Source organism: Dipodomys merriami, unplaced genomic scaffold (genome assembly GCF_024711535.1).
Source record: "Dipodomys merriami isolate MVZ:Mamm:240054 unplaced genomic scaffold, mDipMer1.0.p SCAF_7, whole genome shotgun sequence".
NCBI lineage: Eukaryota > Metazoa > Chordata > Mammalia > Rodentia > Heteromyidae > Dipodomys > Dipodomys merriami.
In genome coordinates, this window is record NW_027206290.1 from 69,464,646 (window position 1) to 69,488,700 (window position 24,055).

At 41.6% G+C, this 24,055-nt stretch overlaps 1 protein-coding gene across 5 annotated transcripts in view; it reads left to right on the plus strand.

The window, feature by feature from the left end:
- Tpx2 (TPX2 microtubule nucleation factor) overlaps window positions 1-23,721 on the plus strand; it is a 50,861-nt gene extending 27,140 nt beyond the window's left edge. For 4 of the 5 annotated variants that reach the window (XM_070007013.1, XM_070007014.1, XM_070007012.1 and 1 more), the window contains 10 exons: window positions 735-886; window positions 6,523-6,694; window positions 7,856-7,997; window positions 10,047-10,263; window positions 13,661-13,756; window positions 15,801-15,977; window positions 16,475-16,621; window positions 17,737-17,848; window positions 19,144-19,331; window positions 21,202-23,721. In XM_070007013.1, coding sequence (XP_069863114.1) covers window positions 735-886; window positions 6,523-6,694; window positions 7,856-7,997; window positions 10,047-10,263; window positions 13,661-13,756; window positions 15,801-15,977; window positions 16,475-16,621; window positions 17,737-17,848; window positions 19,144-19,331; window positions 21,202-21,312 — 1,514 coding nt within the window. In that variant the 3' untranslated portion in view covers window positions 21,313-23,721. The remainder of the gene's footprint in view (window positions 1-734; window positions 887-6,522; window positions 6,695-7,855; window positions 7,998-10,046; window positions 10,264-13,660; window positions 13,757-15,800; window positions 15,978-16,474; window positions 16,622-17,736; window positions 17,849-19,143; window positions 19,332-21,201) is intronic. The other variant, XM_070007016.1, reaches the window with a different exon arrangement.
- The last annotated feature ends 334 nt before the right edge of the window (window positions 23,722-24,055 follow it).

Here is a 24,055-nt window from a genome sequence, read left to right on the forward strand (position 1 = left end):
TCCATAGGGTTAAGTCAATCCATACGGTTAAGGAATGTAGTTCAAGACTTGTCTGGAATTAACTAGCATGTATGAGGCCCTGGATTAGATCTCTAGCAAAACACACACACACACACACACACACACACACACACACTGTGCATACATGTAGTATGTGAACACGCTTTTTGTACCAAAAGTATTCTGGTGACTTGTCTACACACACACACACACACACACACACACACACACACACACACACACACACACACACACACACACACACACACACACACACACACACACACACACACACACACACACACACACACACACACACACACACACACACACACACACACACACACACACACACACACACACACACACACACACACACACACACACACACACACACACACACACACAGCATACATGTAGTATGTGAACACACTTTTTGTACCAAAAGTATTCTGGTGACTTGTCTTTCCAGAGCTCTGACTGTATCTGGGAAATGAGATTCTTTCCCCCTGTGTTACCTAGTTTACATCTGACCAAAAGGCTCACACCAAATAAGATTCATGAACATATCTATTAGTATCCCCAGCTGTGTTTCAAGTTTTGTGTTACAGGTCACTAGTGAATAAAGTTAGATCCATGGTAACAGAAATACTAAAATGACTCCAGGAAAAATGAACTAACAGTTGTTCTTTGTTCTTAATGTTTTTATATATTTTACTCTGCTCCACACTCAGGGCAACATGTGAAGAAATCAGTGAGCCAGGTCACCAAACCTGTTGACTTCCACTTCCGCACAGATGAGCGAATTAAACAGCATCCTAAGAACCAGGAGGAATATAAGGAAATAAACTTTACCTCTGAACTGCGAAAGCATCCTCCTTCTCCCGTAAGTTGATCAGTTAAATGAATTGTCTTGTTGCTAATTTGGTAGGATTCAGGTGTAGCATTTGATAGTGTAATTGAAAGTAGCCTGTAGTTTGAATTAAGGTAGATAAAATTTCTCTGTAAGCTGCAGTTTTGGACAAACAGCTCTAACCCTTTGGGAACCATCTTATTAAGTGCTGTGCAAATTGAATTAGGAATGTATATAAGGCTGGACAGCAGTCCAGTAATCCTAGCTACTTAGGAGTCTGAGATCAGAGGATCAAAGATTGAAGCCAGCCTGGGCAATAAAGTTCTCAAGACTCCATATCCAATTAGCAAAAAGCCAGGGTAGATACCTCTCTCAAGTGGTAGAGTGCCAGCTGTAAGCAAGCAATCTAAGTGAGCGTGTGAACTACTAAATCCAAGCCCTTGCATCAGTCCTACTCCCAAATATATATATATGGCTGTGCATTATATACAACTCACATCTGTAGGAATCAGGAGGACAAAAAATTATTATCTTTTTTTGGAAGGACTTGAACTCCTGACTTGGGCGCTATCCCTGAGCTCTTTTGCTCAAGGCTAGTGTTCTACACTTTGAGCCCAAGCTCCACTTCTGGTTATCTGGTAGTTAATTGGATATAAGAGTCTCAAGACTTTCCTGCCCTGGCTGGCTTTGGCTGGCTTTGAACAGTGATCCTCAGATCTCAGCCTTCTGAGTAGGATTACAGGTATGAGCCACCAGCATCCAGCTAATAAGATCTTATCTCAACAAGTAAACTGGGCATGATGCGGATACTTGTTATACTGGTTACATGGGAGCTTTAGGTAGGATTGTAGTCTAAGGCAAGCCTGGGAGAAACGCAAGTCTTTGAAAAATAAACACAATAGTGAAAGGGCTAGGAATGGCTAAAGTGGTAGAGTACCTGCTTTGCAAACTCAGGGCTCGAAGTTCAAACCCCAGTGCTACCACCAAAAAAGAAAAAACTTGGGGCTGTGAAGGTGGCTCAGTGGTAGAGCACTTGCCTTGCATGCCTGAGGCCCTGGGTTCGATTCCTCAGCACCACATAAGCAAAAACAATAAAGCCGGAAGTGGCGCTGTGGCTCAAGTGGTAGAGCGCTAGCCTTGAGCTGAAGAGCTGAGGGACAGCACCCAGGCCCAGAGTTCAGACCCCCACAACCGACAAAAAAAAGAAAAGAAAAAACTTAAAAATACAACACACATAAGATTATGTTGACAAATTATAGATACAGATGCCTCTGCTATTAAAGAGTCTTGACAAGAAAACCTGAAACCATTTCCTCTAAAATTAGGAACAGGGGCTGGGAAGTTGGCTCAGTGGTAGAGCGCTTGCCTTGCATGCATGAGGCCCTGGGTTCCATTCCTCAGCACCACATAAGCAAAATGAAAAAAGCCGGAAGTGGCGCTGTGGCTCAAGTGGTAGAGCGCTAGCCTTGAGCTGAAGAGCTGAGGGACAGTGCCCAGGCCCAGAGTTCAGGCCCCACAACCGGACCCAAAAAAAACAAAACAAAAAACCCATAAAATTAGGAACAAGACAAAAGTATACCTTTTCTCTCCCCTCTTTATTCAATAATAGTGCTTGAATTCCTAGCCAGAGCAATAGACAAGAGAATGTAACAGGGATACAAATAGGAAAGGAAGAGTCAAATTATCCCTATTTACAGATGACATGTCCTTTACTTAAATGATCCTAAAGGCTCTACCAAAAACCTCTTAGATCTGATAAATACTTCTGGCAAAGTATCAGTTTATAAAATCAACACTTAAGAACCAGTAGCTTTTTCCCCCCCAGTCCTTGGGCTTGAACTCACGGCCTGGGCACTCTCTCTGAGCTTCTTTTGCTCAAGGCTAGCATTCTACCACTTGAGCCATAGTGCCACTTCCAGCCTATTCTGTTTATTTGGTACTGAGGAATCAAACCCAGGGCTTCATGCATGCTAGGCAACCACTCTACCACCAGTAAGCCACATACCCAACCCTAAATCAGTAGCTTTTCTATATACCAAAAATGATAAGGCAGAGAAAGAAAACAGGAAAACTGTCTCATTCACAATAGAAAAAGTAGATAATAATTGAAATAATGGATGAAAAACCTAGGAATAAATTTAAGGACATAAAAGCCACCTACAATGAAAATGAGTAATATTGGAAAAGGAAATAAAACACATGAGGAGATGGAGAAATTATGAAAATGGCTATAACTACTCTTACAGATTCAGTGCAATCCCTTTCAAAATTCCATTGCCCTTCTTCACCGAAATAGAAAAATCAGCTTTAAAAAATCGGGCTGAGAAGGTGGCTCAGTGGTAGAGCACTTGCCTTGCATGCCTGAGGTCCTGGGTTCAATTCCTCAGCACCACATAAGCAAAAAGAAAAAAGCAGGAAGTGGTGTTGTGGCTCAAGTGGTAGAGTGCTAGCCTTGAGCTGAAGAGCTGAGGGACAGCGCCCAGGCCCAGAGTTCAGGCCCCACGACTGGGCCCCCCACCCCCCCAAAAAAATCATATGGAAGCATAAAAGATCTGAAATAGCCAAAGTAATCCTGGGCAAAAAGAACAATACTGGAAGAATCACAGAATCTGACATGAAATTATACTGGAGAGCCATAGTATCAAAAACAGCATGGTACTGGAACAAAAAATAGATTGATTAATGGATTAGAATAGGAGATTTAGAAATAAACCCACAGAACTACACACATCTGATTTTTTACAAAGCAAAAAATATATGCTGGACATACATTTTTTTTAATATGTGTGCTGGTCCTGGAGTTTGAACTCAGGGCCTGGACACTGTCCCTGAGCTCTTAAGGCTAGTGTTCTACCACTTGAGCTACAGCTCCACTTCTGGCTTTTGTGATGGTTAATTGGAAATAAGAGTAACTGACTTTCCTTCCTTGATCCTCAGATCTCAGTCTTCTAAGTAGCTAGGATTACAGGCTTGGGCCACCAGTACCTAGCCAAAAGACAGATTTTTTTTTTAACAAATGGTGTTGGGGGAAACTAGATATCCAAATGCAGAAAACTGGAACTGAATCTGTGTCTTACCCTGTACTAAAATAATTCAAAATAGATTAAAGACCTTAATGTGAAACCCCAAACACTGAAACTACTACATGAAAGCATAGGGAAAACATTAGGAGAAATAGACAAAAGCAACAACTTCCAGATAGGACTTTAATAGCTTAGAAAATAAGAGCAAGAATTGATGGATGGGATGCATTAAAATTAGAAGTTATTGTACATCAAAGGAAAACAATTACCAGAATCAAAAGACAACAACCCACAGAATGTGAGAAAAATCTTTCCTGGCTATTCAGTGGACAAACTCCATATCCAGAATATATAAAGAGCTTAAAATATTGAATAAATGGGTAGTGAGTTAAATAGGCAGTTTTCAAAAGAAGAGGCACAGAGTTGGGCACTAGTGGCCCATGCCTGTAATCTAGCTACTTAGGAGGTTGAGAATAGAGTATTTCTGTTTAGCACTGGCAGAAAAGTTCACAAAGACTCTTCAACCCATACATTGCTGGGCATATCACTGTGCATCTATCGTCCCAAGCTACATGGAGGCTGACATTGGGAGGATCAGGGTGCTAGGCCAATCATAAAATATCCATAGAAGGAAGGCTAGATGTAGTGGTGCATGCACTTGTAATTCCAGTGTACAGAATTATAGAGAAGCCTATAATAGGTAGATAGTGGTCAGACATATACCTTGCTGGAAAGTGAGACCCTATCTTAAAAATAGAGAAAAATAGGGCTGGAGGCATGGCTCAGCAGTGTCATATCAGCTTAGCAAGCCCAAGGCCCTGAGTTCCAGACCTGCGTTCAAATCCTGAGTATAGCCAAAAAGTAAAAAAGGATACAAATGGCTAATAAATACACGAAGAGGTGTTCAATATCCTTAGATATAAAGGAAATATAAATAAAAATGACACTGAGATTCCATTTCATCCACTGCAGAATGGCCATCATTAAGAAAAAGAAGTGCTGGGGCTGGGAAGGTGGGTCAGTGGTAGAGTGCTTGCCTTGCATGCATGAGGCTCTGGGTTTGATTCCTCAACACCACATAAGCAAAAAAGAAAAAAACCGGAAGTGGCTCTGTGGCTCAAGTGGTAGAGCGCTATCCTTGAGCTAAAGAGCTGAGGGACAGCGCCCAGGCCCAGAGTTCAGGCCCCATGACCGAGCCTCCCCCCCCCCCAAAAAAAGAAGTGCTGACAAGGATGTGGGGAAAAAGAAACCCTGATTCACGGTCATTGGGAATGTGATTAGTCCAGTCACTATGGAAATCAATATGAATATTCCTCAAGAAATAATAATAGAACTACCATATGATCCAGCTGTACTACTCTTGGGCATACATACAAAGGAATATAAATCACATAACCTGCACACCCATATTTATAACAGCACTATTTACAGTAGCCAAGATGTGGAACCAGCCTAGGTGCCTAACAGCTGATGATTGATTTAAAAAAATGTACTACATGTTGGGTACTTGTGGTTCATACCTGTAATTCTAGCTCTCAGGTGGCTGGGATCTGAGGATCATGGTTCAAAGCCAGCCTGGGCAGGAAAGTCCCTGAGACTCTGATGTCTACTTAACTACGAGAAAACCAGGAGTGACACTGTGGCTCAAAGTGGTAGAGTGCTAGCCTTGAGGAAAAAGAGCTCAGAGACAGTGCCCAGGCCCCAAGCTCTAGTCCCATGACCAACAAAAACAAAGTGCTACCCATATCCAATAGAGTATTATTTGGCCATATAAAAGAATGAAAGGACAAAATTATGTTGTTTGCAGAAAACTGGGCAGTATTTGCTACTATGAAGAAGCAGGTTTCAAATAGTAATGTATGCCATGATTTCACAAGTGGAACTCTGGGTGTTGGGACCAGTGAGTGGGGGCCTCACTATGTAGCTCAAATTGTCCTTGAACTCACATTCTGTAGTTGTAAACCCTGAAGTTGTTGGTGCTGCTTTTGGAGTAGTTTTTGAAAAGTTTTGCCTCCAATCAAAGACCAATTTTTTTTTGGGGTCCGGTTGTGGGGCCTGAACTCTGGGCCTGGGCACTGTCCCTCAACTCTTCAGCTCAAGGCTCTACCACTTGAGCCACAGCGCCACTTCCGGCTTTTTTCATTTTGCTTATGTGGTGCTGAGGAGTCGAATCCAGGGCCTCAGGCATGCAAGGCAAGCACTCTACCACTGAGCCATCTCCCCCAAAGACCAATTTTATTAAAATGAATGATTCTAATTAGGTGATATTTGCCTAAACTGGTATGACCATAAGCATGCTGTTGGGGGTTCATTTTGTTTTGTTTTTAGTGGATTAGGAGTGGGATACCTTTCTGCCATTGCAGTTTTTTCTTTTTCTTTAAATTCTAAGAACATTTGCTATTGTTTGGTTTAAAAGATTGACATTCTTAGAAAAACTGGCTATGTATCATTGCAGAATGCACCCTCTGTTTAAGTGTTAGTTAGACTGCTTCTAACCCTTGTGTAAGGATTGACAAACTTTGGAGCATAGGGATCTTGGACATTATATAGGTTCTTTTTACTTTGATCACTGTGCTGAATATGTGGCTTGTAGTAGATTTATACTCTTTTATAACATCTAATGTGGGGAATAACTTCTCTTTACAGAGTGGAGTGACTAAGGGATGTACTGTTATTAAGCCTTTCAATCTGTCCCAAGGAAAGAAGAGAACATTTGATGAAGCAACTGCTGCATATGTGCCCCTTGCACAGCAGGTTGAAGCCTTTCATAAAAGAACCCCTAACAGATATCATTTGAGGAGCAAGCAGGAAGGTTTTAGTAAGTTTCATTCAAATAGCATGGCAACGATTATTCTTTGAAAGGAAGATGCAAAATTGAGGTGAATGGGTGGAAATGCTGGTGATTTTGCAGATTTGGTGGTGAACAGGTGAGAGAATTCTAAAGAATAAGAGAAGATAAGTCTGAGATGGAAGTTTTTTTTTGTTGTTGTTTGTTTTTTGGTCGGTCCTGGGGCTTGAACTCTGGGCCTGGGCGCTGTCCCTGAGCTCTTCAGCTGAAGGCTAGGACTCTACTACTTGCATGAGGCTCAGTCCCACCCCCCAGCAAAAAAGAAAGAAAAACATGAAAGTATCCTTAAAATACATATATATTTGAAACATCTTATTTCTAAAATAAACTTTTTTTTGTCTTAATTCTGATTTTGGGCCTTGAACTCAGGACTTGGGCAATAGTCCCTTGAGCTTTTTTAATTTTTGCTCAATGCTAGTGTACTACCTCTTGAGCCACATCTTTACTTCCAGCTTTTTGGTAGTTGATTGGAGATAAGAGTTTCAAGTACTTTTCTGCCTTGGCTTGCTTTGAACTGTAGTTGTCAGATCTTAAACTTTTGAGTAGTTAGGATTATAGGCCTGAGTCACAAGGGCCTAGATTTGGTTTTTATCTTTCATTGTTATATAGGCTGATCTACTGAAGGAATCATTAGAAATATTTTGGAAAATTGAGAGGATTGTCCCTGTTTAGATAAATGAGTGATGAGTAGCAATGATCTTAATATTAGTGCATTCACATAGTTTTTTAACTTTTATCTTTTGAATTTCTGTGAGTAGTATTCTTTCTTGATGCTTTGCTATAGATGCTTCTAGGAAGTTAAAAAATTTCAAATCTATTACTTTTTTTTTGAAGCTCTTATGTTTTAAAACTAGAATTAAAAACCTTGTCAGTAACAAGTAAAATAGGTGGTGGTATCAGTAGAAAGTACAGACGTGAACCTATTAGACATGACTAGATTTTAAATTTAGAAGGTGGCAGGAAAATTTACCCAGAGGCTACCTACCCTTCACCAAAGAGTGACAAGAAGAAGGGAATGAACATTTGTCTGATACAAGTGAATTGAACATAGAGCTCCAGGTACTCTGACTTGTTTATTCATTTCTCATCTGCCTATTGGAGCTCTTCCTATTTGTGATCTCCATTTTATAGGCCTCTTACCCTCCAAGTCATCTGTGACCAAGATCTCCAGAGACCCTCAGACTCCTATACTGCAGACAAAATTACGAGCAAGGCCTGTGACATGCAAAAGTACTGCTGAGCAGGAAGCAGAGGAGCTTGAGAAATTACAACAGTAAGTCCTGCTGACATTGTCTGAGGAAGAGTTCTAATACTTGCTTGCTTTCTCTTGCTGTTTTTTTTTTCATGAAAATTTGTGACATTAAGTTTTGGGTTCTGTAATCTGTAACTCTGCTCCTGTGAAAAGACTGAAAGTGTGAAAAGACTTAAAGTGGAAGTATACAAATGTCCTAGATTGTAAACTGGTAATCTAATGCAGAGATGAGAGAACGAGATAACTACAAATCTGATTCTTTTTTTTCTTTTATGCTAGGGATCAAACTCAGGGCCTTATGCATGTTAAGCAGGTCTATAACACTGAGCTATATTACCAGCCCTTAAATTCCAATCTAAGAATGTCTTTGGGGTTATTCTACGTAGGTCAGAGTTTTCTTTTTTCTTTCTTGGCTGGTTGTAGGGCTTGAACTCTGGGCCTGGGCATTGTCCCTCAGCTCCTCAGCTCTTCAGCCCAAGGTCAGCGCTCTACCACTTGAGCTACAGCTCCACTTCTGGTTTTCTGGTAGTTTATTGGAGATAAGATTCTCAAGGAATTTCCTGCCTGGGCTGGCTTTGAACCTCGGTTCTTTGATCTCAGCCTCCTGAGTAGCTAGGATTCCAGGCGTGAGTCACCAGTGCCCAGCTGGTCACAATTATTTTATTTTATTGATAGGTCTCACTGTGTAGCTCAAGCTGATTTTGAACTCACAATCTTCTAACCTCAGCATCCTGAGTACTGAGATTATATGTATATACATTACACCCAGCCTTTGTGCTTCTTTTTGAGAAGGGGAACTTCTACCATAAAGAGAAACCCTAATCTTTTAGGGAAATTAACTCAGAATTTAATGAAATTATGAAAAAATAATTATGAGCTAAGACCTGTTTACAGCTGTGAAGAACAGCCATCAGAGATACACCATCACCATCCCAAGCCCTTTTTTGTTTCTATGAATGGAGGTAGAATGAACACTTCAGAGTTCAGAGAGAGTATTAGTGAGGAACTTAAAGCCATCTCTTTCATTAGTTGATTGCAATGGAGCAAACTCATGTAAAAGGTGATAAGAAATACCAGATCATTTTTTAAGAGCTCAAGTAGACTTTACTTCAAAGCTAAGCTAGGCAGAAAGATCTATGAGACTCTATCTTCAAAATAACCAGTAAAAAGCCGGATTGGAGGCATAGCTCAAGTAGCAGAGTGCCAGCTGTGAGCTGGCAAGAAAGACAAGTCAATCAAGAAGTTCTGAGTTCAAACCCCTATACAGGCAAAAAATAAAAGCTTAAAATTAGAAATATTACATACATAGAAATCTTTATAGCCGGGCGCTGGTGGCTCACGCCTGTAATCCTAGCTACTCAGGAGGCTGAGATCTGAGGATCACGGTTCAAAGCCAGCCCAGGCAGGAGAGACCATGAGACTCTTATCTCCAATAAACCACCAGAAAACCAGACGTGGTGCTGTAGCTCAAGTGGTAGAGCGCTCGCCTTGAGCTGAAGAGCTGAGGGACAGCGCTCAGGCCCAGAGTTCAAGCCCCACAACCGACCAAAAAAAAAAAAAATCTTTATAAACTTAGAGTGAATTACTACTGAGTTGGCCCAAATACACAAAATTTATCTATAAGTATTTGCGCAGCATTGTTACTAGTATCAAAACTGGAAACAAGGTCAGGCACAATGTCTCATGTCTGCAATCCCAACTATATAAAAAACAAATAGAATTATGGACTAGGCTGACCTGGGCATTAATGCAAGACCCTATTTGAAAAATAATGAAAGCAAAATGAGTTGGGGTGTATGGTTTTAGTGGTAGAGTATCTGCCTAACAAGTATGAGTCCCTGAGTTCAAACGTAAGTACTACCTTAAACAAAAAATAAAAATGATTTAGTGTATGGATATGAAAAAAACAAGAAATTAGTAGAGCTATTGGGACCATCTGGAGTAGGGAGAGTAGAAACTGTATTGTCCATGGAGGGTTATTTTAATAATATTTTTTTGGTTTTGGTATAATTTGTTTAGTCTTCTTTTTTTCTTTTTCTTGTGGTTGTCATTTAAACACCCATCGTACAGATACAAATTCAAAGCACGGGAACTTGATCCCAGAATTCTTGAAGGTGGGCCCATCTTGCCCAAGAAACCCCCCGTGAAACCGCCTACTCAGCCTATTGGCTTTGATTTAGAAATTGAGAAAAGAATTCAGGAGCGAGATTCAAAGAAGAAATCAGAGGATGAACACTTCGAGTTTCATTCCAAACCTTGCCCTACAAAGATTTTGGAAGATGTTGTGGTAAGAATAGTTGAGGCTCTGAAACATTCAAATGATACTGTGCACAGGGCACTATTATATTAGTAGCTGGCGGTGATAAGACATAGCAGAAGGGAATTTAAGGTATAGGAATTCAGGGAATGATATCTTTCAGAAGATTTAGGAGGTACTTTATGGAAGAGGCAACATTTGAACTGACATTGACAGTGTGCAGTAGAGTTGTCTTGATTGTGATGTTGTCATGTTCCAGGAACTGCTCTGTACTGGTTTTTTACACAATGGTCTTTTAGTGTCTGTGGGGAATTGGTTACAGGACTACCTCTCAGATCCCAAAATCTGAAGATGTTCAAGCCCTTTAAATAAAATACTGCAGTATTTTCATGTAAACTATACACATCCTACCATAATTGTTCATTAATGTACTTTTTTGGAGGTCTTACTATGTTGCTTGATCCGGTCTTGAGCCTAAGGGGTCAAGAGATCCTCTTGTGTCATTCTCCTTAGCAATTGGGACTATAAGCATATGTAACCATGCCTAGTTTACCCTTTTTTTTGGGGGGGGGTAGGAGGAGAGGGTGCTTGGTTTAGAGTTAACGGTGTTTTTTGGTAAAACTAAAACAATATATTACTTTTGAGGCCCTATTTTTGTTCATATTCTGAGATTAATATTTTCTAGTGTTAAAAAAGTCATAAACTGGTGGCTCACTTCTGTAATCCTAGCTACTTAGGAGGCTGAGATCTAAGAACCATAGTTTGAAGCCAGCCCAGGCAGGAAAGTCTGTGAGACACTTATCTCCAGTTAACCACCAAAAAACCAGAAGTGTCACTGGCCCAAAGTGGTAGAGTACTAGCCTTGAGTAGTAAAGCTCAGGGACAGTGCCTAGGCCCTGAGTTCAAGCCCATGACCAAATAAATAAATAAAAATTATTATACTTAGAAATAATTACTGTATCTTCTTGAAAGTTTTGTGTATGATATTCTTCTTCTAGACATAATGCTCTTGCCACTCTTTTACTATGAAACACATGTACTACAGGCAAAAGTCTATTAGAATTTTTTTTTAATTGTAAAGGTGTGATGTATAGAAAGGTTACAGTTACATAAGTAATGAGTATATTTCTTTATAAACAGTGTTGCCCCTTCCTCATTTTCTCCCACTTTCCCTCCCCCGATTCTCCTCCAGAAAAATTTTTATGGAATCTCCCCAGCCAAAGTACCCACTTCTAACAGTTGTACTTTCTGTATCATTATACTGGGCACTGTTCTTCAGCTCAAGACTAGTGTTCTACCACTTGAGCCACAGCACCATTTCCAGTTTTCTGGTGGTTGATTGGAGATCAGAGTCTCACAGACTTTTCTGCCCTGCCTGGGCTGGCTTTGAATGGTGATCCTCAGATCTCAGCCTCCTGAGTAGCTAGGATTACAGGCATGAGCCACCAATGCCTGGCTTATTCCCATTTTTAAGACAAAGAAATTGACACCTTAGTCCTGGGATTACAGGTATTTATTACCACACCTAGCTTTCATTTGCTTTTAGAACCTAGTCTAAAGATGTTTGGAACTAAAACTTCAGAGTGGTTCAAGGTAATAGAGGCAGAAATAGTTTTGTTAAGTTGAAAGTAAAGATTGGGCTGGGAGTGGGGCTTAGTGGTAGAGTGCTTGTCTAGCATACATGAAGCCCTAGGTTAGATTCCTCTGTACCACATACACAGAAAAAGCCAGAAGTGGTACTGTTGCTCAGTTAGTAGAGTGCTAGCCTTGAGGAAAAGAAGCTCAGGGACAGTGCCCAGGCTCTGACTTCCAGCCCCAGGACTAGCCAAAAAAAAAGAAAAGAAAAGAAAAAAAGTAAAGATTGAACATGTAATAATAACATTCTAGAGACTGAAACAGGAGTTAGAGGCTACACAGGAAGACCCTGTCTAAAAATAAATAAATAATTAAAAGTAAAGATTGAGCATTTGTTTTACATGGTCTAAAATATGAGATTAAAAGTCATTCTAGCTGGGCACTGGTGGCTCATGCCTGTAATCCTAGCTACTCAGGAGGCTGAGATCTGAGGATTGTGGTTCAAAGCCTGCCTAGGCAGGAAACTCCTTAAGACTCTTTTTTTTTTTTTTTTTTTTTTTGGTTGTGGGGCTTGAACTCTGGACCTGGGCGCTGTCCCTCAGCTCTTCAGCTCAAGGCGAGCGCTCTACCACTTGAGCTACAGCACCACGTCTGGTTTTTCTGGTGGTTTATTGGAGATTGGAGTCTCATGGTTTCTCCTGGTTTCTCCTCCCCGGGCTGGCTTTGAATGCGATCCTCAGATCTCAGCCTCCTCAGTAGCTAGGATTACACTCCTTAAGACTCTTATCTCCAATTAACTACTCAAAAAAGCTGGAAATGGCACTAAGGCTCAAGTGGTAGAGAACTAGTCTTAAGCAAAAGAGCTCAGAGATAGGGCCCAGGCCCTGAGTTTAAGTCCTATGTCCAACAACTACAACAAAAATCACTCCAAGGAGAGTCTAAACCTGTTCTAAGCAGTTGTAGCATTGCTAGAATTGAATTAGTGTCCTTTTAGAATTCAAGGTATAAATTCTCATTTATTAGATTCATTTAAAGAATGTTTACTGAATGGCATATACTTATCAAAGTCTGTTTTAGGCATTAGAGTTTGATATAATATAGTACCCACCCTAAAGTAAGCACTCATAGTCTAGCCAGAGAGTTACACAATTTAAGTTGATTACACTGGCTGAGATTTGAGGATCGAGGTTTGAGGCCAGCTCTAGCAGAAAAGTGCCCAAGAGACTCTTAATCTCTAATTAATCACTCAAAAACCAGAAGGGGAGCTGTGGCTCAAAGTGGTAGTAGAGTGTTAGCCTTGAGAAAAGAGCCCAGGGATAGTGCCCAGGTCCTGAGTTCAAGCCCCATGACCAACAACACCAAGAAAAAAAGTATATTTCTTTTTAGACAATGTCATGCCTTCCTTTGCTGTCTCCCAGAAATATAATCAATTTGGTATATACAGTCTGCCCTTTGTGGGTTCTGTATCTCTGGCTAGATCTATCTACCATAAACAGAAAATACTTGGGAAAAAGTACATTCATACTGAACATACACCGACTTTCTTCTTGGTCAGTATTCCCTAAAACAACTATTTGCATAGCATTTACATTGTGTTAGGATTATGAGTAATCTAGAGATGACTTAAAGTATAAGAGGAGATGTGTATAAGTTATATGCAAATATACTGTTTTGTAAAGCAATGGAGCATCTGGATCTGGGATCCATGAGAGGGTCACTTCCGTAGGCCTGGGAGTGGAGGGATCTATTGACATGATACATGAAATTTTCCTTAAGAAAAGGATTGTAATCTTTTACACAGCCTAGTGGAGGTTGTTCTGGGATGTCTGATTGAGTTGCATATTCCTTCTAGGGTGTTCCTGAAAAGAAGGTACTTCCAATTACTGTTCCTAAGTCACCTGCCTTTGCATTGAAGAACAGAGTCCGGATGCCTACAAGAGAAGATGAGGTGATTCTTTGGGAATAGAGCCTTTTTACCTTGTGTATAGGCAAGCTAAGCCTTAACATTGAATCAAAGGCAATCACAATTGTCTGGAGTTGTCTTTAAGAATGAAACAAACAAAAAACAAAAGACAAAAAAGCCCACAAAAGAATGATATAAGCCTGATGCTGGTGGCTTATGCCTGTAACCCTGGCTCCTCAGGAGGCTGAGATCTGAAGATAGCAGTCCAGGAGACTCTTATTTCCAGTTAACTACAAAAAAAAGTCCAGGCTGGGCACCAGTGGCTCACTCCTGTAATCTTAGCTACTCAGGAGACTGAGATCTGAGGATCATGGTTCAAAGCCAGCCTAGGCAGGAAAGTACGTAAAACTCTTATTTTGAATAAACCACCAGAAAACCGGAAGTGACACTGGCTCAAGTGGTAGGGTGCTCGCCTTGAGCTGAAGAGCTGAGGGACAGTGCTCAGGCCCAGAATTCAAGCCCCATGGCCGACCAAAAAAAAAAAAAAAAGGACCAGGCACAGGGCCCAGGTCTGAGTTCAAGTCCCAGGAGTGGACCTATGGCTTAAGTAGTAGAGTGCTACCTTTAAAACACAAGAACTCAGGGACAATGCGTAATTTCTTATAAGTACCACACGCACTAACCGATTGCGCAACTGGAGCTCCGTCAATGCATAATTTCTTTTTTTTTTTTTTGGTCTGGTTGTGGGGCCTGAACTCTGGGCCTGGGCGCTGTCCCTCAGCTCTTCAGCTCAAGGCTAGCACTCTACCACTTGAGACACAGCGCCACTTCTGGCTTTTTTCTTATGTGGTGCTGAGGAATTGAACCCAGGGCCTCAGGCATGCAAGGCAAGTGTTCTACCACTGAGCCACCTTCCCAGCTCCTCAATGCATAATTTCTGAGTTCAAGCCCTAGAACTGACACACACAAGAAAAAGAATGACATATATACAGCAGGTGAAGTGGTAGAGTACCTGCCTAGCAAGAGGGAGGGCCTGAGTCCAAACTCCAAAAAAAAAGAAGAATAGGAACATTTAGTTCTGGAGGCATGGCACAAGTGGTATGGGAAAAGAAAATACATTAAACTTTAAAAAACAAATTCTTTTCTGAGAGCAAAGTAGTACTTTTTGCTCTCTGTAATAACTGATTATACTTTATGAAAATGATAGGAAGGAGTTAGAGGCTTGCTTATTTCCATAGCTGTGAAGTCAGTCTATCTTGATCAAAAGTTGCCAATTCTTGTCCTTTAGTTCGCCTGAGTTGTTGTGACTATTCAGGTATATCCACATTCTCATATCTCCTTGATACCCACGGGCATGTAGATAATTATGGTAATGCTTCATGGAACATTGATCATATTAGCTTCTTATTGTTTGAGTTTTTATTTTAACTTACATTTTGTGTGTGTGTCTTTTCTTTTTTGGTTCTGGGGATCAAACCCAGGAAGTTGTCCTTGCTAGGCAAACACTACCACTGAGCTACATCCCAGCCCCATATTAGTTTCTTATTACTTCTCCCATTTTATTTATGAATATCAAGAATTATGATAATTTAAAGCAGATCTCAATCACAAGCCTTTTTATAGGTTCATTTGGAACTAAAATACAGAGTTATCTTATGTTACTTACTTGAACACAAACAACTTACTTGGTCCTATTCTGGGTTTGGCAACTATTAAGTCCAGTCACATGTTTTGGTAGAGTCTGGAGGCTGGATCAAAAAAGAGGCTAAAGTGTATGTTTGGTTTGTATGTCTGCTTTCTTCTGACCTTCATTTTACTTATATATCTAATCTTCTTAGTTTTCCAACATTCCTATGAAAAGCTTTAGATCTTCTAAGAGTAATTGTGTTAGTTCTTTACCAAGTGCTTCCACCCCTATTATGTAGTAGTAGCTGACTTTAGCAGTCTCTCCTTGATAGAAAAGGAATCTAAGACATGTATGGTTAAATGACTTCTTTAATTACTGATGTGTGTCTCTTTTGCCTTCACATTCAGAGTGAGGAGGTAGGAGAAATGAGAATCTTGTTTATAAACTCAATTTCTCTATTAGGAAGAGGATGAACCAGTAGTGATAAAAGCTCAACCCATGCCACATTATGGAGTACCTTTTAAGCCTCAACTCCCAGAGCCAAGAACTGTGGAAATATGCCCTTTCTCCTTTGACTCTCGGGACAAAGAACGCCAGCTACAGAAGGAGAAGAAAATAAAAGAGCTGCAGAAAGGAGAGGTAGGTGTTTCCATTTCTTTAAAAAAAAGTAGCACAATACTATTCTCTGATTCCTCAAATTGAACCTTTTATGTAGTCCTTGTAACTATAAAATCAGTGACTTTCATTGATCACTCTAAGACCTCTCAGCAATATGAGGAGTGCAAGTAATTTAGTTGTGTTTGATACAGGGAGGTAAAATTACAATGCCATATAGTGGCAATACTAAAAGGAAAATATAGGTTTTCTTTTGGGCAATTATTTTTTTCTGCTAGATAAGGCTGTTTTGAAAACTAACCCTACTCTCTTTTGTAAGTTCATCTATATTTGTGGTAGCAGATAGTGCTTTCCTAGTTAGAAAGTTTTTTGCTTTGTTGTGTCTTGTTTTTGAGATTTAGTCTGTCTTGGTAGCCTGAGAGCTATTAACAGAGAATCTGAGTGAGTCCTGGGATTACACTTCCCTGGTATCATGCTGGGTGAGAGTTCTTTATCTTAAGTCTCATTTTCTTTTCTATTAGGTGCCCAAGTTTAAGGCACTTCCCTTGCCTCATTTTGATACTGTTCACCTGCCAGAGAAAAAGGTAAAGAATGTGACCCAAACAGAGCCTTTCTTCTTGGAGACTGACCGAAGAGGTGCTCAGAAGGAAGAGCTGTGGAAACACCAGGTGGGAGATGGGAAAGTAGCTAAGTGTATGTTGGTTGTGTGGTTGGTTGGTTGGTTGGTTGGTTCTACTACACTGAAAGTTTCTAAGCTGATATACTTGATTAAAGTAGTATACCCTTAGCTAAGAAGAGTCAGTGCGCTTTTCTGTAAGGGTCTAGATAGTAAATATTCTTAAGTTTTATAGGTTGCATGTGGCCTCTTCCACAAGTGCTAGGTGTATGTGTGTGTATGTCTGTGCATGTGCATGCATGTACATGTGCATATATAGTTATAATAAATCATTTGCTATCATTTTTTCCATAGGTCCTGGGGATTGAACTCAGAGCCTGGGTGCTGTCCCTGAGACTCTTTGTGCTCAAGGCTAGCCCTCTACCACTTGAGCAACAGTGCCACTTCTAGCTTTTTTGAGTAGTTTATTGGAGATAGAGTTTCATGGGGACTTTCCTACCTGGGCTGGCTTAGAACCTCAATCCTCAGATCTCAGCCTCCTGGTGCCCTCTCTCTCTCTCTCTCTCTCTCTCTCTCTCTCTCTCTCTCTCTCTCTCTCTCTCTCTCTCTCTCTCTCTCTCTCTCTCTCTCCTCTCTCTCCGCCTTGAGACTGTTTAACTTTCTCTCTACTACTTGAACTGGCTACATCACCAGTCTGGAGTTTTGGTGGTTATTTGGAGATAATCTTGGGCTTTTCTGCCTGTGCTAGCTTTTTTTTTTTTTTTTTTTTTTGGTTCTGGTCATGGGGCCTGAACTCTGGGCCTGGGCACTGTCCCTCAGCCCTTCAGCTCAAGGCTAGCGTTCTACCACTTGAGCCACAGTGCCACTTCCGGCTTATTTTTCCTTTTTGCTTATGTGGTGCTGAGGAATTGAACCCAGGGCCTCATGCATGCGAGGCAAATGCTCTACCACTGAGCCACCTTCCCAGCCCCCTGTGCTAGCTTTTGATTGTAGTCTTCCATGTCTCAGCTTCCTGAGTAGCTAGGATTACAGATCTGAGACATTGGCAATCCATTCATTGCTGTCTTTAATAACAAAGCAGTTCAGAAACATTACAATTTGAATTATTGCCGTGGTAGTCATGAGAACTTGTGTATTTGCCTAACTGACAGACTTTCTTCCCAACAGCTGGAAGAAGAACTGAAACAGCAGAAAGAAGCAGCTTGTTTCAAGGCTCGTCCAAACACTGTCACCTCTCAGGAGCCCTTTGTTCCCAAGAAAGAGAAAAGATCTGTTGCTGGTAGTAGTCTATATATTATTAGAGGATTGGGGCACAATGTCAGAATTCCCAGGGAATATTGGACTCAGGAATGCCAGGGCAATGCTGTGACAACCAGACATGTTTGACTAGAGGATGGTAGCTTTTCTTCCCTAGACCCACCCAGTCTTTTGCTTTTGTTGGAACCTTGCACCTTCCTGTCACTGTAGAAAGTATTGATATACATAAGCCTTGGCAGAAGCAGCTGGTATTTCAACAGTAGATACAGGTTTTCTCCACCCAAAGTTAGAGAGGACCAAAAACGTCTTTCTACAGATCACTCTGAAGCAAGCCATAGATATAAAACACTTGATGGGTATTATATTGGGAAATTGAACTTCAACATCTGTCGTTAAGCCACCCTGTAGGTTTTTTTTTTTTTTTTTGCTAGTTTTGGGGCTTGAACTCAGGACCTGGGCACTGACCTTAAGCTTGTTTTGCTGAAGGCTAGTACTCTACCACTTGACCCACAGTGCCACTTCCAGCTTTTTCTGTTTATGTAGTACTGAGGAGTCAGACCCAGGGCTTCATGCATGGTAGGCAGGCACTCTACCACTAAACCACTTTCTCAGCCTGACCCTGTAGTTTTGAGCAAGCTATTTTACTTCTGTGGATCTTGCTTCTTTCCCGTTTATACTAGATGATTTCCAGAGGCTCTTCCAACTTTTAAAATTCCAAGACATGTTACAGGTGATTTACTCTACCTTTCTTAGTACTCAGGCTTTTGCTTGTTGTTTTGGTATGCCAGTCTTGGGGCTTGAACTCAGACCTCGGCCCTGTGCCTGGTCCTTTTTTTTTTTTTTTTGGGTCTGGTCGTGGGCCCGAACTCTGGGCTGAGCACTGTCCCTCAGCTCTTCACCTCAAGGCTAGCACTGTACCACTTGAGCCACAGTGCCATTTCCAGCTTTTTTTTCCTGCTTATGTGGTGCTGAAGAATGGAACCGAGGGCCTCATGCGTGTAAGGCAAGCACTCTACCACTGAGCCACCTTCCCAGCCCTGACTGGTCCTTTTTTATTCAAGGCTACCACACTACTACTTGAGCCACAGCTCCACTTCCAGCTCTTTTTGGTGGCTAATTGGAGATAAGAGTCTCATAGACTTTCCTGCCTGGGCTGGCTTTGAACTGTGATCCTCAGATCTCAGCTTCTTGTGAAAAGCCATACTCAGGCTTTTGTTGCTGTATGTGTCTGCCACTTAATTCAATCCTGTGGGGTGGAAGGGGTGTTAGGCTTATGCAAGTACTGCTTGTGCACCAATATTCTCTCTCTGTGCTTAGAGGGCCTTTCTGGTTCTCTAGTTCAGGAACCTTTTCAGCTGGCCACTGAGAAGCGAGCCAAGGAGCGGCAGGAACTGGAAAAGAGAATGGCTGAGGCAGAAGCCCAGAAAATCCAGCAGTTGGAAGAGGCTAGGCAACAGGAAGAAGAGCAGAAGAAGGAGGAGCTGGCCAGGCTACGGAAAGAACTGGTAATTGGGCAGCAAGCATAGTGACTAACTCAGAGTTGTCTTTGCTTTTTTTGTTTTGTTTTTGCTATGCCAGAGCCTTATGCATACAAGGCAAACATTCTTATCACCGAGCTACATCCCAGTCCTTTATGATTTGAGTTTTGTTTTGTTTTTGTCGGTCATGGGGCTTGAACTCTGCGCTTGGGCGCTGTCCCTGCGCTCTTCAGCTCAAGGCAAGCTCTCTACCACTTGAGCCATAGCGCCACTTCTGGTTTTCTAGTGGTTTATTGGAGATAAGGACTTTCCTGCCTGGGCTGGCTTTGAACCACGATCCTTACTTCTCAGCCTCCTGAGTAGCTAGGATTACAGGTGTGAGCCACTGGCGCCTGGCTTTCTTTGGTTTTTCTTCAACATGTGGTCCCCATTAAGAAACTTTTCTTAGAGATTTTTTTTGGGGGGTCCGGTCGTGGGGGCTGAACTCTGGGCCTGGGCGCTGTCCCTCAACTCTTCAGCTCAAGGCTAGCACTGCCACTTGAGCCACAGCACCACTTCTGGCTTTTTTCTTTTTGCTTATTTGGTGCTGAGGAATCGAACCCAGGGCCTCAGGCATGCAAGGCAAGCGCTCTACCACTGAGCCACCTTCCCAGCCCCTCTTAGAGAATTTTTAGAGTAAGCCAGTAGCATTATTCTAAAGCACAATTGATGCCAGTTACTACTAATCTGTCCTGAATAGATGGGACGGGTCCTCTAGAATAAATGGGACAGGTCCTCTCATTCCTGTTTATTGGTTTTTGGTTTGGTCCATGTTTTTGGTGAATGTTAAGAATCTGCCAGCTATGGAAGAGGCGCTGTAGCTCAAGTGGTAGAGCTCTCGCCTTGAGCTCAAATGCTGAGGGACAGTGCCCAGGCCCAGAGTTCAAGCTCCATGACTGACAAAAAAAAAATGTAAGAATCTGCTAGCCAGGTGCCAGTGGCTCATGCCTATAATCCTAACTATTCAGGAGGCTGAAATCTGGGGATCACACTTGAAGTCAGTCCCAGCAGGAAAGGCCAGGAGACTCTTATCTCCAATTACCAGAAAACCAGAAATGGAACTGTGGCTCAAAGTGGCAGCGTGCCAGCCTTGAGCAAAAGAGCTCAGGGACAGTATCTAGGCCCTGAGTTCAAGCCCCACCACTGACACCACCACCCCTCCCCCCCCCAAAAAAAAATCTGCTTTGGGCTTTTTTTTTCCTTTTCCTTTTTTTGGCTGGTTAATCAGAGGTAAGAATCTTAACTTTCAAAACCCAGCTGATTTTGAACCACTGTCCTCAGATTCCAGCCTCCTGTACAGACCCGAGTCAGGCCAGTAAGTTTAACATTTTACAATGACAAATTCTGAACTTGTAACTTTGCTTCCCTTTAATTCATTACAGCCCCATTACTTCCTAGTGAGTCACACTGGAGGTAAAGTTTGACATTCTTAGGACCTAATAGAAACTTATTTGAGTTTCATACTTTTCCATCTGTGTTATCTTTCCCTCTTTCATTTTGAATTTGTGACTGGAATCTATAAAACTAACCATGTTCTTTAAAAGAAAATGAAGAGCTGGGCGCTGGTGGGTCATGCCTGTAATCCTTACTATTCAGGAGGCTGAGATCTAAGGATCGCAGTTCAAAACCAGCCCAAGCAGGAAAGTCCGTGAGACTCTTATCTCCAATAAACCACCAGAAAACCGGAAGTGGTGCTGTGGCTTGAGCTGAAGAATTGAGGGACAGTGCCCAGGTCCAGAGTTCAAGCCCATGACTCACCAAAAAAAAGAAAAAAGAAAAAGAAAATGAAGAGCAGCTATAAGCACAGCTCTCCAATCACGTCCCTGGCAGTGGTAACATTGGTTTCCTTACTCTGCAGGTGCACAAAGCAAATCCAATACGCAAATACCAGGCTGTGGAGGTGAAGTCAAGTGACCAGCCTCTGACTGTGCCCGTTTCTCCTAAGTTCTCCACTCGATTCCACTGCTAAGCCCAGCTGTGAGCTATGGATACCACTTGACAACAGACGCTGCTTACATCACACCAGGCGTGGAGACAACTTCTCTAGACTTCTACCACATCTAACAAAGTTGTGGACATCAGTTTGCTGAAATTGTTTTGTACAGTTTTTAGGCTAATGAGACTCATCTATGCCTTAGTCAAACATCTTGTAGTTATTTCCTTTAAATATCAGTTGACTCTTAATATGATCTTAACTAGAACTTCAAGTTTCTGTGTCAGCACAGTGGAATTCTGTTTCCTCTTATCCCCTTCCTTTTTTTTATATATATGTATTTTATTTAGGAAATAAACATAGTTTTAAGTCCTGAAATAGGATTTAATTCATGGTTTTACTGAGGAACAGACTCTTCTCTTTTCTGCACAAAGTAGTTAACGAGCCCTGTGCTGTGGAGAACCTCCTTCTGCACCAATAAGGACATGCAGCTATCACCCCAAACAGAGGTTGGGTCCTCCTTTCCTTTTTTTTTTTTCTTTTTTGTCGGTCACTGGGCTTGAACTCTGGGCCCGTGCTCTGTCCCTTAGCTCTTCAGCTCAAGGCTAACTGCTCTATCACTTGAGCCACAGCTCCAATTCTGGTTTTCTGAATGGTTTATTGGAGATAAGAGACTCATGGACTTTCTGCCCAGACTGGCTTTGAACCATGATCCTCTTATCTCAACCTCCTGAGTAGCTAGGATTATAGATGTAGGCTTCCGGCACCCGGTTTCCTCCATTCTTTATGCTGTGATAAATCTCATTTTATTCTACTCCATGTATTTTGTGGTGGATTCTTGGAGCTTTTATTTCTTTTCTGGCCACCTCTCATTTTTTCCACCCTCCTGCTCTGCTCTTGATCATTGTGTGAGTCCATCCTACGTAGCTTTTCCTCTGCTTATGTCAGCAGATCTCTTAAAAGTTCATTTATATCTGGCATCATTTTCTCATACATCTTTTCTGCTTCTTATTGCTCTAGCTGGGACAATAAATTCAGTCCTCAAATTGAGGGATTTTTGTTGTTGTTTCTCTTCAGCACAATCATTTGTGTAGTGTTTAGTTCTCTCATACTGACTCCTGACATACCCTCCCATTTTTCCCAGAAACTCAGACTTCTGCTTTTTACACACAAATTCATGTTCTTTATTCCTTTAGGCCATATCCTTGAGAGGAGTTGCATCTTTCCACACTCAGACATTACTTAGGAATTTTCCTAAATAAAGAAAATATCCCGAGATAAAAATGTACTGAGTTCTGTTAAGAAATCTGGCTGCCGCTTTGGAAATTTTGTGACATTCTTTTTTTTAATATACATTTTTTGTGATATTCTTAATACATGTATTCATGCAAATTGTTGGAATTCTCACAGTTTCTGGGAAGGACATTTTTCAGAGTGGTTTTGACTTGTTACCGTTTTCCATTGCTAATGCTTGTGTTCAAATTCATGTAAGATTATTATGCTATCTTAGCTTGGTGGATTGTTTTCTCTTTGTTAGGGCTTGGTTGATGTTTGGATTGCTGTTTTTTTACTGGTTATTTTTCATGGAGTTTTGTCCCTGGAAAGTAGAGCTGGAGTGGTGGTGGACATACTGCAATTGTATTAATTGTAGAGCCAGATGAGATGGCTCAGTAATGTGAGACAGTGCTGTGGGAATTTATGGAGTCTCATTAGAAGTGAAATTGGAGTCCCTTAAGATTTTTTTTGCTTGAACTCAGTCCCTGAGCTCTTGCTCAAGGCTGGTGCCTTGAGGCACAGCTCTACTTGCACTTTTTTTTTTTTTTTTTTTGTTATTGTTGTTTATGTGTTAGTCATGGAGCTTAAACTCAGGGCCTGAGCACTGTCCCTGAGCTCTTTTGTTCAAAGCCAGCACTTTACCACTTAGAGCCTTTGAGCCATAGTGCCACTTCTGGTTTTCTGGTGGTTTAATTGGAAGAGTCTCACAGACTTTCCTGCCCGGGCTGGCTTTGAATCATGATCCTAAGGTCACAGCTTCCAGAGTAGCTAGGATTATAGGCATGAGCCACTAGTGCCTGGCTTCCACTTGCAGTTTTTGAGTGGTTAATTGGAGATAACAGTCTCAAGGGAATTTTTCTGCCCAGGCTGTCTTTGAACTGTCATCCTCAGATCTCAGCCTCTGAGGAGCTAGGATTACAGGTATGAGCTACTGGCACCTGGCTCTTTCCCTGCCCCTCCTGCCCCCACCCCAGTCCTGGGGCTTGAACTTGGAGCCTGGAGACTGTCCCTAAGCTTCTTTTGCTCAAGGCTAGCTAGCACTCTACCACTTGAGCCACAGCACCAACTTCCAGCCTTTTCTGTGTAATTGAGGAATAGAACCCAGGGCTTCATGCATGCTAGGCAAGCACTCTACCACTAAGCCACATTCCCAGCCCTTCTTTTTTAAAGTAAAAGTTGCAAAAGTTGTACTGTTAACTTAGAAATAATTAAAATATAGACTGTCTAAAACATAGATGTATCCTTTTTTTTTTGGTCTGTCTTGGATCTTAACCTCTGGCCCTGGGCGCTGTCCCTCAGCTTTTCAGCTCAAGGCTAGCACTCTACCACTTTAGCTATAGTGCCATTTCTGGTTTTCTGGTGGTTTATTGGAGATCAGAGCCTCAGATCTCAGCCTCCCGAGTAGCTAGGATTCCAGACATGAGCCACCAGCACCAGAATTAGATGTATCTTTTTTTACCCACTGCCCCTACTAGCTACAAGTAACCGATCATTTATAATTGTA